The 11,783-nt window shown below is 36.4% G+C and overlaps 5 protein-coding genes across 9 annotated transcripts in view; 3 read left to right on the top strand and 2 right to left on the bottom strand.

Moving 5' to 3' along the window:
- Positions 1-11,783, bottom strand: part of LOC132193923 (PHD finger protein 7-like) — a 34,432-nt gene that overhangs the window by 10,846 nt on the left and 11,803 nt on the right. The window lies entirely within an intron of this gene.
- LOC132193832 (G-protein coupled receptor Mth2-like) lies at positions 79-2,940 on the top strand. Of its 3 annotated transcripts, none has more exons than XM_059614747.1 (9): positions 79-320; positions 474-764; positions 823-1,056; positions 1,124-1,422; positions 1,672-1,750; positions 1,802-1,980; positions 2,036-2,207; positions 2,264-2,426; positions 2,484-2,940. In XM_059614747.1, exons 1-9 carry the CDS (start codon positions 130-132, stop codon positions 2,673-2,675), a joined length of 1,800 nt encoding a protein of 599 aa, XP_059470730.1. In that variant the 5' UTR covers positions 79-129; the 3' UTR covers positions 2,676-2,940. The 3 variants fall into 3 exon arrangements, with proteins under 3 accessions (XP_059470730.1, XP_059470729.1, XP_059470731.1); XM_059614746.1 differs by having other exon boundaries at positions 1,103-1,422; XM_059614748.1 differs by having other exon boundaries at positions 175-320; positions 506-764; positions 1,103-1,422.
- LOC132193897 (G-protein coupled receptor Mth-like) lies at positions 3,309-5,753 on the top strand. Its single transcript, XM_059614843.1, has 9 exons — positions 3,309-3,511; positions 3,676-3,948; positions 4,001-4,240; positions 4,290-4,609; positions 4,666-4,744; positions 4,801-4,985; positions 5,045-5,228; positions 5,284-5,446; positions 5,502-5,753. The coding sequence occupies exons 1-9, from the start codon at positions 3,312-3,314 to the stop codon at positions 5,667-5,669; spliced, it is 1,812 nt and encodes a 603-aa protein (XP_059470826.1). The 5' UTR covers positions 3,309-3,311; the 3' UTR covers positions 5,670-5,753.
- LOC132194024 (G-protein coupled receptor Mth-like) lies at positions 6,401-8,790 on the top strand. The gene is made up of 9 exons (XM_059615054.1): positions 6,401-6,579; positions 6,757-7,041; positions 7,098-7,340; positions 7,390-7,709; positions 7,761-7,839; positions 7,892-8,079; positions 8,132-8,309; positions 8,365-8,527; positions 8,583-8,790. The coding sequence occupies exons 1-9, from the start codon at positions 6,401-6,403 to the stop codon at positions 8,721-8,723; spliced, it is 1,776 nt and encodes a 591-aa protein (XP_059471037.1). The 3' UTR covers positions 8,724-8,790.
- LOC132194023 (uncharacterized) lies at positions 8,982-11,746 on the bottom strand. The gene is made up of 17 exons (XM_059615053.1): positions 11,692-11,746; positions 11,315-11,629; positions 11,229-11,262; positions 11,118-11,176; positions 10,953-11,061; positions 10,728-10,896; positions 10,497-10,677; positions 10,415-10,442; positions 10,295-10,359; positions 10,137-10,245; positions 9,849-10,078; positions 9,752-9,789; positions 9,627-9,699; positions 9,553-9,577; positions 9,436-9,497; positions 9,284-9,386; positions 8,982-9,235 (listed from the first exon to the last, which is right to left on the bottom strand). The coding sequence occupies exons 1-17, from the start codon at positions 11,734-11,736 to the stop codon at positions 8,982-8,984; spliced, it is 1,899 nt and encodes a 632-aa protein (XP_059471036.1). The 5' UTR covers positions 11,737-11,746.

Raw genomic sequence — 11,783 nt, 5'->3', positions numbered from 1 at the left:
CGGTTTTCCGTTTCACGTCCGTTGTCATACAAAATTCAAGGATAAAACACACAAGAAACCACTTCTGGTTATCAAGTGCGTTCAAACGCATCCTATACAATTATTTCCCAGGATTAAAAGCTGGGTGGAATGGATATCACGGTGCTGCTACTTTTGTCTGCAGTGAATCTCGTAGTCGGCTCGAAATTAATCCTACAAAAATGTTGTCCGGAAAGATACGCTTTCAATTTAACTTCGGGCAAGTGTGAAGTCGTCAAAAGCGACCAGTTTGTCAATTGGATTCCTGACCATTTTGAAAATGCAGACCAGAAGGTTGTCAGGTAACAAAAAAGCAACTATTTCTTATTTAAAATCTTAATATTTTTTAATTAAATTTTTTAAAGACTTGAATTTTTTTTATTTTAAATTTAAAAATATATAGTTCAAATTTTAAATTTATTTATTGATATTTTATTTTTATTTTAAATTTTTAGCAAATTCCAAAAACTGGTTCCATCTCTTTTAGAATTTGATTTCAAATACGGACCTTGCCCTGAAATTCTGCAAGACGTAGCGGCTCCAGTCAAAATCGACGCCAACACAAATCTAATAATTTTCAAAGGAACAAACAGCATTTCCGCGTTCAACAAAACGTACGATCAATGGTGTCTGGACGCACGTCTCGACGCGTCAGAACGTCAGTGGGTCCTTTTGTCCTGCCCCTGCCTGCACGAAAACTGCATCACCCAATGTTGCCCCAACGGACACCGTCTTGACGTCAAAAAGTTTAAATTTTTATTAACATTTCAAAACTTCTATAAATAGAGAATTTTGTCGTAAAAGGGCCTCAAGGATGTCGTTTGATAAGATGTGCGAAGTCAAGGGCAGCTGGTGGCCGCAGAAAAATTTCAACTTGAAGGAAAACTCGCTGAAACCGTGGAGCTTCCGCAGCCTGTCTGTCAACCAGTACCTGGACAATTGCTTCCTGTCCGTGAAAAAAGACTACGAGAAGAAGAGAAGACCGAAATTCGTGATTAATTTTGAAATTGACCAAGTCGGAACCTTAAAATCCAAAAGGTATCTTTTCAAGTTTTTATCAATTTAGTTTAAAATAATTTGGCAGATTCACGGCCAATCGGTGGAGTTACTGCCTTGCCGAGGCCAAGATTCAGGGCGAGGTGAGGACCGTGGCCATGTATTGTGACCGGGCCGATGTCAACGGCATTTCTTTCAACAAGGCCATCGCCATCAGTATTTTGGCGTCGATCGGAGCGTTTTTCACCTTCCTCACCCTGGCCGTCTACGTGATCAGCAGAGACCTTCGCAAGGACATCAACGGTCTCATTATCATCGCCCACTGCGTCTGTTTGTTCAGTGCCTACCTCACCATGGCCTTGCGACCTCTGGCCTGGTCTCAGGAAGCAGAAATTTGCACATTATTAGGCAAAAAAGTTATTTTATTAAAAATTAAAAAGTGCATTTCATGACAAATTCAAAATTGAAACAGAACTTACTACAATTTTTAAAAAATTAAAAGGACAAATTGTGAGAATATTGACCTACAATATTTTCTCCCTGTAATTAAAAAATAAAATTAATAATACATAATTTGTCCTTTTTTTATAAAATAATCAGTTTCAGTTTTTCATTTATAAATTTCAAGATTATTTATAATATTTTAAATTTTTCCAGGTACATTTTCGCACTTTTTCTTCATGTCCTCGTTTCTATGGCTAAACGTCCGCGCAATAGTAATTTACGCCACGTTCAGGTTTTATTTTTAATTATTTACATTTTGTGTTAAATTTATGCCTTGAAACAGATCCTTGGATTCCATGTTGTCGGTCAAAAGTGGCAGTTTTCTGCTCTACGCCATTTACGCCTTAGGGGTGCCTGCCCTGATCACGGCGTTCATGGCGTGGGCCCAATTCACCGAGGAGTACAATCTGCCCTCGTGGGTTGTGTGGCCAGGATTCAACGAGGCCTCTTGCTGGTTCAAATGTAAGTGCAAAACTCTTTGATCCTTTAATTAATCTTGAAATTATTTCCTTCACAGCCTCCCTCGGCCGCGGACTTTATTTCTCCCTTCCGTTGGGCATCGCTTTGCTGATTAACCTTTTCCTTCTCATCAAAACGGTGGTGCAAATTCAAACATATCAAAGGGAAAACAGAACAATTTTGAATAACGCCAGCAGAATTAAAGGAAATATCAGATTTGACGCAGAAAAGTATTTTTTGCAGAAATAATTTAATCTATAAAAAAAAAATCAAAATTTTTCCGCAGCTTCAAACACTTTGCAACATTTTCACTTCTGCTGTGTCTGTCGTATATTCCCGAGGTGATTTCTTGGTTCAGTTATGGATTTTCCGTCTACTATTTCGCCTCGATCGTTGCCATCACCTTGCGAGCGTTTCTTCTTTTTGTCATTTTCTGCTTCCGAAGAAAAGTAAGGATTTTTTTCCAAAGTTTTAATCGGTTATTTACAAAGATAATTTATTCTTAGGTTTGGCTTTCTCTTCAAAGGCAGTACCCTTCGCTTGAAAAAATATCTTTCCTTCGCTGCTGTAAAAGGAAAAATTCAAGTGAACAGATCATGTTGAAGCTTGTGGAATTGGAAAATAAATCCAGTGTAACAGACTCGACCAATTTAGATGAATCAAAAGACGGTTCATCAAATCCAGGAGGGGCGACTTAAAACTTTACTTTAATAAAATAAAATTTGGGAAATTTTATTTTTTCTTCCCATAAAATTTATTTTCAGAGATAATATTTGATCAAATAAATTATAAAAATTTAATTTCAAGGTTTGATGAGAGAAATAACCTTGCACTCAGAAAACTTTCTATGGTAAAATATGACTTATTTGTGTATTTATAAAATATTTGTTTATATGATTTGCGAGTAAATAATGGATACCATTGTGCGAGTAAATGAACAAATAATTTTGAAGCTTGCGACTGAAAATACATCATGGCACTTCAAAAATATAAAAATTATATATTTGTTTCATTTCATTGTTTTCCTTTTAATGGGAATTTTAGAAAAATCGGGAAAAATAGGCAATAATTAATAAAATTCTTTTTATCATTTTAACATTCTGTATAAGTAGATTTTTATAAAAAATGTAATGGTTTAAAATTCATGCCCTCGCTTTTTTAATGGTTTTTCCAATTTGAATCATCTGGTTTTAAAATGCGGATACAACGACCGTCCTTGTTATTCTAAACGCACGTAAAAGACGTCAAAACGGATAAAACCACTTCTGGTTGCAAATTCCTGCAAACACGTCGACTATTTTTACATTACTCTTCCTCTTGCTTCAGTGAACAACATGCTTTTGGCGCCGGTAATTCTACTACTGACTTATTTGGTCGGCCTCTCTGCCAGCTCAGAAATCTTATTACAAAAATGCTGTCCAGAAAAATACGCTTACAACATGAAATCGGATCAGTGTGAAAAAGTAGAAGGTGAAAAGTTTTACGATTGGATTCCTGACCAGTTAAAATCTTCCAAACAGTCTCAATTCATCAGGTATGGAAAACAAGTTTCATTAAATTTAAATTCCTTTGTCAAGTTAAAGTTTGTTTTTGGTGTTATTTTCAAATCCGTTACTGAACGCTCTTGTAAATTAATTTATTTCCACAATGAAATTACTTTTTGTCGTTTTTAATTTCCTATAATAATCTCTACCATAGAATGTTGCCGTTTCTTGAAGAGTTTGATTTGAAATACGGACCTTGCCCTGAAATATTGCAAGACGTAGCTCGGCCGGTGAAGATTGACCGAAACACGGATATAAAACTTTCTAAAAACAGCATCGTCGTGTCCAACCAAACATTCCAACAATGGTGTCTGGATGCAGTTCTTGGCCAGTCTAGTAGACAATGGGTCCTTTTATCCTGCCCTTGTCTTCACGAAAACTGCATTACGCGGTGCTGCCCCCACGGAAAACGTCTTCACATCGAAAGGTTCATAATTTCCATAAATTTCATGTTTTATTTTTACGCTACTTTAATTTAGGGCTGTGAAAGAATCATTTGGTGAAATATGTGAGGACGAGGGCTCAAGCTGGTCACCTGAAATAGCTGAAGACTTGGAAATAAATGAAAATACTTTGAAACCCACGATCTTTCGAAACTTATCCCTGGAAGAATATTTGATGTGCTTTCGCGTTGTGCGGAAAAATTACGAAAAAACGAAACATCCCAAGTTGCTTACGGATTTTGAAATAGATGAGTTTGGAACTTTGAAATCCTACAGGTATCTTTTTTTCTTCCTTCTTAACATTCAAAATAAAAATCTTAAACAGATTTACAGCCAATCGATGGAGTTATTGCCTTGCCGAGGCCAGGGTTGAGGGTGAGCTGATGAGCGTGGCCATGTATTGTGACCGCGCAGATTACAACAGAATTTCAAAAAAAGATTCACTCGTCATAAGTTTCTTGGGAGCGGTTGGAGCTTTTTTCACTTTAATCACTCTGATCATCCACTTGATCGTCAAAGACCTTCGCCATGACATCAGCGGTCAGATCATCATCGCCCACTGCATTTGCCTGTTCAGCGGATACCTCATTATGGCCTTCAGACCCCTAGCTTGGTCTCAGAAATTCAACCTTTGCACAATTTTAGGTAACAGATTTTATAAAATATTCGAATTAAATTGACAAAATACTTTTAATATTCAGGCACATTTTCATATTTTTTCTTCATGTCTTCATATTTCTGGCTGAATGTCCGCGCGATTATTATTTACTCGAAATTCAAGTGGGTCTTTTGAATATAAAAAATTTAAAAATTCACGAAAATTGAATAATAAACAGATCCTTGGATTCAATGCTGAGCAAATCCTTCCGGAATCACACGTTTCCCCTGTGCGCCCTTTACGCCCTGGGAAGCCCAGTCCTCATCACGGCCTTTATGGCGTGGGCCCAATTTACAGACGACATGAAATTACCCTGGTGGGTTGTGTGGCCAGGCATTGACGAAGCCTCTTGTTGGTTCAGATGTGAGTTAAAAGTTAAATCAATTTTTAAATTTACAAAAAAAAATTCATTCATTCTTCAGCCCCACTGGGCCGAGGCCTCTACTTTTCCCTTCCTATGGGCATCGCATTGTTGATTAACATTTTTCTGTTCATCAAAACGGTGACGAGAATTCGGTCATTCAGAAAAGATAACCAGTTGGTTTTGAATGAAAAAGGAAGCAACCGCAACAATCTGAAAGAAATATTCAAACTCGATACAAAAAAGTATATTTTTTTCTAATTTATCCATTTAATATTTTATTTTTGTCTTTATCTGCAGCTTGAAGCACTTTGGAATGTTTTTACTTTTGCTGTGCGTGACTTATTTTCCAGAATTCATTGCTTGGTTTGACAACGAGTATTCCTTCTTCTATTTCTTATCAATCTTTGTGCTCACGTTGCGCGCAGTTCTTTTATTCGTGATTTTCTGCTGCAGGAGAAAGGTGAGAGAAATAAAATTATATAAAAATGTTGTGTGAAAATTGGGTTCATTTTCAGGTTTGGTTGTCTGCAAGAAGGCAGTACCGTTCACTTGGCCAATTAGCATCATGGACTCGGGAATGCTTTCGAAAGGAAAAAGCGAAAGGCCTAAATAAATCGACCCTTACGGACTCTACAAATTTAGAAGTACCAAAACACGCTCATGCAAATAATGACATGATTTAAAATATTGTGCATAATTTTTTCTGCTTTTTACTGTAAAAATTTCAATTAATTTATATAAATCATTTTACAGCGAAATAAAAAATTCAATCCTTATTGATTGTTTAAAAACGATATTCGCCTTTGAACTTTCCACGTGAATTACACAATTTAATTTATGACCGCAATGTAAAGTTTTTCTGCTGTATTCACTCGAAATTTCATGACATAACTAGAATTGTTCATGTCACGGGAAATAACATAGGAAATTAAATACCCACCACGCTTGGATTTTAAATTTCTTGTGCTTGGAAATTTCATGTTGCAATAATGACGGTAATTATAAAAAATTTAAGACCTATGGAGATGTATAAATGAATTAAAGAAATTTTTATCAGTTGTTTATAAAAAGCAAATAATTTTTAAATTTAATTTATCAGTATTTATTATTTTTGAAATTGAAGTATTTTCCATTCAATAGTTTAAAAAAAAAATGTATTTCCTTGACTGAATAATCACAAAACTTCCAATTATCTTTAGGAACAGGAAACACTGCAATATTTGCGGTGGCCAGTTTTGTGAGTGTTTAATTGTGGATCAAAAGATTTTGTAACCGGATAAAATATCTCTCACGCACACTTCCGATGACCAACCAAAACCGCAAAATAATCCAGCAAGACGCAGAGGAAACCACTTTGGGCAGTAAATGCCCACATATGTGTTTATTGCTCTCTCGGTTTTTACATTCGGGCGCGATGCAAATTAAAGCGCTGCTCATGTTATCTGCAATTACGCTTGCAGTCGGCGCAAAATTAATTTTACAAAAGTGTTGTCCGCAAAGGCTTGCTTACAATTTTACTTCGGGAAAGTGTGAAGCCGTCATAAGCAACCAGATCATCGCTTGGATTCCCGACCAATTTGAAACTATTTTCAGGTAAAACTAAGAAATTTTAACTTTTTTTATATAAATTGACGGAAAAAACGCTAATATATCAAGAAAAGATTTAATTTTTTTGTGTATTTTAAGCGTTTTCAATTTTTAATCATAAAGCGATTAAATTATTACATATTTTTAAATTTGTAATTTCAAATTTTCTTCACTGATTTGTAGTGATAATCAAATTCTGGTGCCATCTCTAGAAGAGTTTGATTTTAATTACGGACCTTGCCCTGAAATATTGCAAGACGTAGCTCGTCCGGTCAAGATTGACCGAAGCACGAATATAAAACTTTCTAAAAGCAGCATCGTCGTGTCCAACCAAACATACCAACAATGGTGTCTGGATGCAGTTCTTGGCCAGTCTAGTAGACAATGGGTCCTTTTATCCTGCCCTTGTCTTCACGAAAACTGCATTACGCGGTGCTGCCCCCACGGAAAACGTCTTCACATCGAAAGGTTTTAATAAAACTTTAAAAATAAATAATAATTCAATTTATCCAAAATAAAAATAGGGCCTCTGGGAAATCGTTCCACGAAATATGCCAAGACGAGGACAGTAGCTGGACACCGTGGACGGCGAAGGACTTGAGAATAAAAAGAAATTTCCTGAAACCTGAGATATTTCTGCACCTGAGTCTGCGTCAGTACATGGAGAATTGCTTTCTTTCTATTAGAAAAGATTACGCAAAAGCAAGACGGCCGGAAATTATAACTAATTTTGAAATCAACGAATTCGGAGTTTTAAAATCTAGAAGGTATTTTTTTCCTTTTTTCTTCTTTCTATTAAATAAAAAGAAATTACAGATCTACGGCCAATCGGTGGAGTTACTGCCTTGCCGAGGCGACGGTTCGGGGTGAGCTGAGGACCGTGGCCATGCACTGTGACCGCACCGAGTACAACAGAATTTCCAACAACGACGCCATCGCCATTAGTTTTTTTGCAGGCGTCGGAGCTTTTTTCACTCTCATCACCCTGATCGTCCATTTGATCGTCAAAGACCTGCGTCAGGACATCAGCGGACTCATCATCATCGCCCACTGCATTTGCCTGTTCAGTGCCTACCTCTCGATGGCCTTCCGACCCCTAGCTCGGTCTCAGGACACCAACGTTTGCATAATTTCAGGTGCCAACTTCAAAATAATCTAGAAATTTAAATTAAGTTTTCTTTTTTCAGGAATTTTGTCGCACTTTTTCTTTGTCTCCTCCTTTTTCTGGTTAAACGTTCGCGCAATAATAATTTACTGCACGTTTAGGTTTGATTAATTCCTTTTTTTTTAAATTAATTACGAATTTGACACAAAATAGATCCCTGGATTCGATGTTGAGCAAATTGTCGCTGCGCAAAAGCAGTTTTCCGCTTTACGCCCTCTACGCTCTGGGGGTGCCAGCCCTGATTTCGGCGTTCATGGCCTGGGCTCAGTTCGCGGACAGCACAAGTCTGCCCTCGTGGGTCGTCTGGCCAGCTTTCGATGACGCCTCTTGTTGGTTCAGATGTATGCTTTTTTATTAGTATAAAAAAAAATGCCGAACTTTTGACAATTTCAGCCTCCTTCAGCCGCGGACTCTACTTTTCCCTACCAATGGGCATCGCGTTGCTGATCAATATTTTTCTTTTCATCAAAACAGTGATACAAATCGAATTATTCCGAAGAGAGAATCAAAAAGTTCTAAACAGATCCGAAGACACCATAAAAGAAACAAATCTCAAATTTCGCTCAGAAAAGTATTTTCAAACGGGTTTATTTTTATATTTAAATTTTAATACTTTAAATCTGCAGATTCAAACTCTTCGCAACATTTTCCATTCTGCTGTGCGTGACATACATTCCAGAATGTATATCTTGGTTTTACAATGACTTTTCCTTTTACTATTTTATCTCAATTTTCGTCATCACCTTGCGCGCAATTTTACTGTTCGTCATTTTCTGCTTTCAAGAAAAGGTGAGGAATAATTTTATGCAAATTTAAGAGGCTACAAAAATTGAAAAAATTTTAGGTTTGGATTTCGCTAAAGCGACAGCACCCTTGGCTTGAAAAACTATCATCTAGGTGCTGTCGAAAGAAAAGTTTGAGTGACAAAAGTCAGATTTCGGAAATGGAGAATAAAAAGAGTTCAGCAGAATCGACTGATTTATAAAAGGACTTCAAAATTCGAAAGAATCCTTCACAGAAAAATATTAAAATATTATTGTAAATATATATGTAAATAATTAAAAGTAAAGTTTAATTTTAAATAATAAAAATGTAACAACTGTGTATATTATCACAATTTTTATAAACTACTATATTATGAATATTTTGAGAGAAATGAAAAAATATTTATAAATTAAATGTATTTGAATCCCAAATTTTTGAAAGAAATACTGCGATTAATTAATTAAATTATTTAATGAAACTAAAATGATTCACAGATAAATGATCTGCCAAAAATGCAACCAAAGTCGGTGATTCCCGACACAAATGGAGACAAGGCCAGGGCGAAACACTTCTCCGGGGCCATTTTATTGTCCGGTTCACCAGGCAACCAGGGGTAATCGTTGAGCACAGGCTTCCCTGTTGCACAATATTTGGGCGTCGTCCCGTCGCATTTGTCCTCGTAGCCGGAAACGTACCACAACATGTTGAAACGCATCTCGAATATCGTGTAATCTTCAAATTTTCATAATTAACATGATTGTAAATAATTAAATTCTATACTTTTGGTTAAATCCCTGACGCAGTGGACTTCCTCCCACGTCTCCAGAACCGCCAAATGCATCCCGATTTTGCAGCAAAACTGACCCGCTTGGTCGGGAGTTTTCTGCAAATTTTTAAATTGAATTTGATATTTTTGACTTGTTAATATTTACAGAGTCGTTTCCGAAGAAATACTTTTTCCCTCCACATCCTTCAAACAAACGTCCAGAAGATACTTTTTTTAGTTTTTGAAAGGAAATTTAGTCATTCTTTTAATTATTATGACCTACAAGGGGGATTAACCGGCGCCCCTGGCTGTCAAAAAGATTTTTTTACACTACAAATAAAAAAAAAATGTTCATACATTGCACATGACTGAGGGATTGCATTCTGCAAGAGTTTTGAAGCAATGGGGCTTAAATCTCTTGACTTCCGTTCTAAAAAAATTCAGTTTGAAAAATAAATTTTAATATTAAATTCAAAGTTTACGAAATTTGTTTATCAACAGTTGGATTATTCTCGTCTGCCTTTGAAGTTAAAATTTATTGTTAAATTTTTTTGTTGTTTTAAAATTTGAATTAAATACTTTGCAGACGAAGTAATATTTGTAGTGGCACGTGGTGTCGACCAGTCCTCGCACGCCGGCGACCACAGTGTAGATTAGGCACATTTCGTTGACCGTCCAATCATCCGGCTGCGCGGGCAGCCACTTAAAATCGGCGCTGACAAACTCTTTAGTGTCGCAAATCATGAACTGCTCGTTGCAGTTCTCGTCTCGCGCGTCAACGTGAATGGCAGTGAAATTTAAATCGTAGCCTGTTTAAGGAAATTTGATATATAATTTTTTTAATTAGAATTAATTTAAATGCAAGACCAATCCGCTCGAGTTCGTCAAAAACCAAATCGAGTTCTTCGGCCGTGGACGGGGACCAGAGTTTCATTCCCAAACCACAGCAAATTGAAATTGCGTCATCTGCTCCTCTCTAAAAATTTTATAATTTGAAAATATGGAATTTTGATTGCCTTGGTTACTCTGTCGTGGCTGCGGAAATACTGCTTCCCGTTCACTTTGAAGTACCGTCCGGTCTTCTCATTAACTGCGGCAAATAATTTCAAATAATCTGGACAAAATTTAAACGAAAAATTCCAAACCTTCAATAGTTTTTGGCTTTTTGGCAGGCTGAAATTTTTTCTAATTTTTAAAACTATTTAAAAATAAAAGAAGAAAATTTACACAGGGTCTGCATTTTTTCGGGGAGCAAGGTTCGCTGACCAGCGGCAGACTGACGAGCCCACTTTTTAGTCTGGCCTTGTTTTTACACTTTTCGTAAAAACACAGTTTTGGGATTTCGCATACAAAACTGAACCGTGCCGTTTTGCAGCTTTCCTTGGTCCATTCAACATTTGTGCGATCCCTTTGGAAAATTGATAAATATTTGATGAAGCAAATTTAGTTATTTTATACGTGACAACTGTAATTGCAACGCATGAGTAATTTTGACCCGATTCCAGCTTTTCGGTGATGGAAATTTCTGGGCCCAAAGGTGCGAACGTGTCGTACCAAAAATATGGATGCGTTGCATTTTTTAGCAAACTTGAACCACTCGTCCAGAGAGAAAACATGCCAGATTTTCCTTTTTTTATAACAATGAAAAAAGTAATAATTAACAAATCTAACTTTTATTTTTACCTATTCGCTTCAGAAAATATCCAAGATTTTGTATTTTTCCTGCAGTCTCTAGAGTGACTAGGGTGAGACCCATGGAATTGCAACGCTTTTGGGCATCAAACCAGCTCAACTATAAATTTAATAAGTGAAAAGTTTCAACTTTTGGCTACTTAATTTCAATTAAACCTTTTCCTGGACGAAAAATGCAAGAGATGTTCCAAATTTGTTGAGTAAACCCATATTTACTAGATTCAAAAAGTGCTTTTTTTTCAGTTGATTTTAATTATTTTTACATACTTGAATTTTTGCATTCCGGACTGACAGACCTTTCCTGGAGATTCAAGAAAATTTAGGTGATTGTTTAAAATTTTATCTCCAAAAACCCTGAGGTTGCAGTTGATGAATTCCTTTCGAACGTCATTGTCGAAAACAGGCTGAAAATCTCTGGAAACGTTTGGAGTTTTTGGACCTTTTGTCAATAAACATCGCATGGCACATTCCTTGTACGCTGGCTGTTTGCCCAGAGTCATGCTTTCGGAAGATTTATTTGGTAAAGTACATTGTTGTGGGGCTGCTGAAGAGACCGACGGATTGATAAAATTGCACAGTTTGCTTTTATCATTCACGACTTGCGCGAATTTCTTTAGCTTAAACGTCGCTTCTTTCACATCAAAACGTTTGCTGAACCCAGTGAAAAACTGAGGAAAACATTATTTTAATTATTTACAATATGATTTGCAGCTTAATTTTTATAAAATACCAAATGAATTAGGATAATAAATGTGATTTGAATATTTGCGTCCATTCTGAAACAAAACCAGCGGCCGATTGGAAAATAATAATGTCGCACGA

This window comes from Neocloeon triangulifer, unplaced genomic scaffold (genome assembly GCF_031216515.1).
Source record: "Neocloeon triangulifer isolate White Clay Creek 2 clone unplaced genomic scaffold, ASM3121651v1 ptg000005l, whole genome shotgun sequence".
Taxonomy (NCBI): domain Eukaryota; kingdom Metazoa; phylum Arthropoda; class Insecta; order Ephemeroptera; family Baetidae; genus Neocloeon; species Neocloeon triangulifer.
This window is presented reverse-complemented; position numbering and strand designations above follow the sequence as displayed.

Coding starts and splice junctions, on each gene's coding strand:
- LOC132193897 (XM_059614843.1), top strand. CDS start 3,312: ATGCTTTTGGCGCCGGTAATTCTACTACTGACTTATTTGGTCGGCCTC. Junction 3,949..4,000: donor AAACGTCTTCACATCGAAAG/GTTCATAATTTC, acceptor ACTTTAATTTAG/GGCTGTGAAAGAATCATTTG. Junction 5,229..5,283: donor TTCAAACTCGATACAAAAAA/GTATATTTTTTT, acceptor CTTTATCTGCAG/CTTGAAGCACTTTGGAATGT.
- LOC132194024 (XM_059615054.1), top strand. CDS start 6,401: ATGCAAATTAAAGCGCTGCTCATGTTATCTGCAATTACGCTTGCAGTC. Junction 6,580..6,756: donor CAATTTGAAACTATTTTCAG/GTAAAACTAAGA, acceptor ACTGATTTGTAG/TGATAATCAAATTCTGGTGC. Junction 8,310..8,364: donor CTCAAATTTCGCTCAGAAAA/GTATTTTCAAAC, acceptor TTAAATCTGCAG/ATTCAAACTCTTCGCAACAT.
- LOC132194023 (XM_059615053.1), bottom strand. CDS start 11,736: ATGGACGCAAATATTCAAATCACATTTATTATCCTAATTCATTTG. Junction 11,177..11,228: donor TCCGGAATGCAAAAATTCAA/GTATGTAAAAAT, acceptor TTTTGAATCTAG/TAAATATGGGTTTACTCAAC. Junction 10,246..10,294: donor ATTTCCGCAGCCACGACAGA/GTAACCAAGGCA, acceptor TAAAATTTTTAG/AGAGGAGCAGATGACGCAAT.
- LOC132193832 (XM_059614746.1), top strand. CDS start 130: ATGGATATCACGGTGCTGCTACTTTTGTCTGCAGTGAATCTCGTAGTC. Junction 1,423..1,671: donor AGAAATTTGCACATTATTAG/GCAAAAAAGTTA, acceptor AAATTTTTCCAG/GTACATTTTCGCACTTTTTC. Junction 1,981..2,035: donor GGCCTCTTGCTGGTTCAAAT/GTAAGTGCAAAA, acceptor TTTCCTTCACAG/CCTCCCTCGGCCGCGGACTT.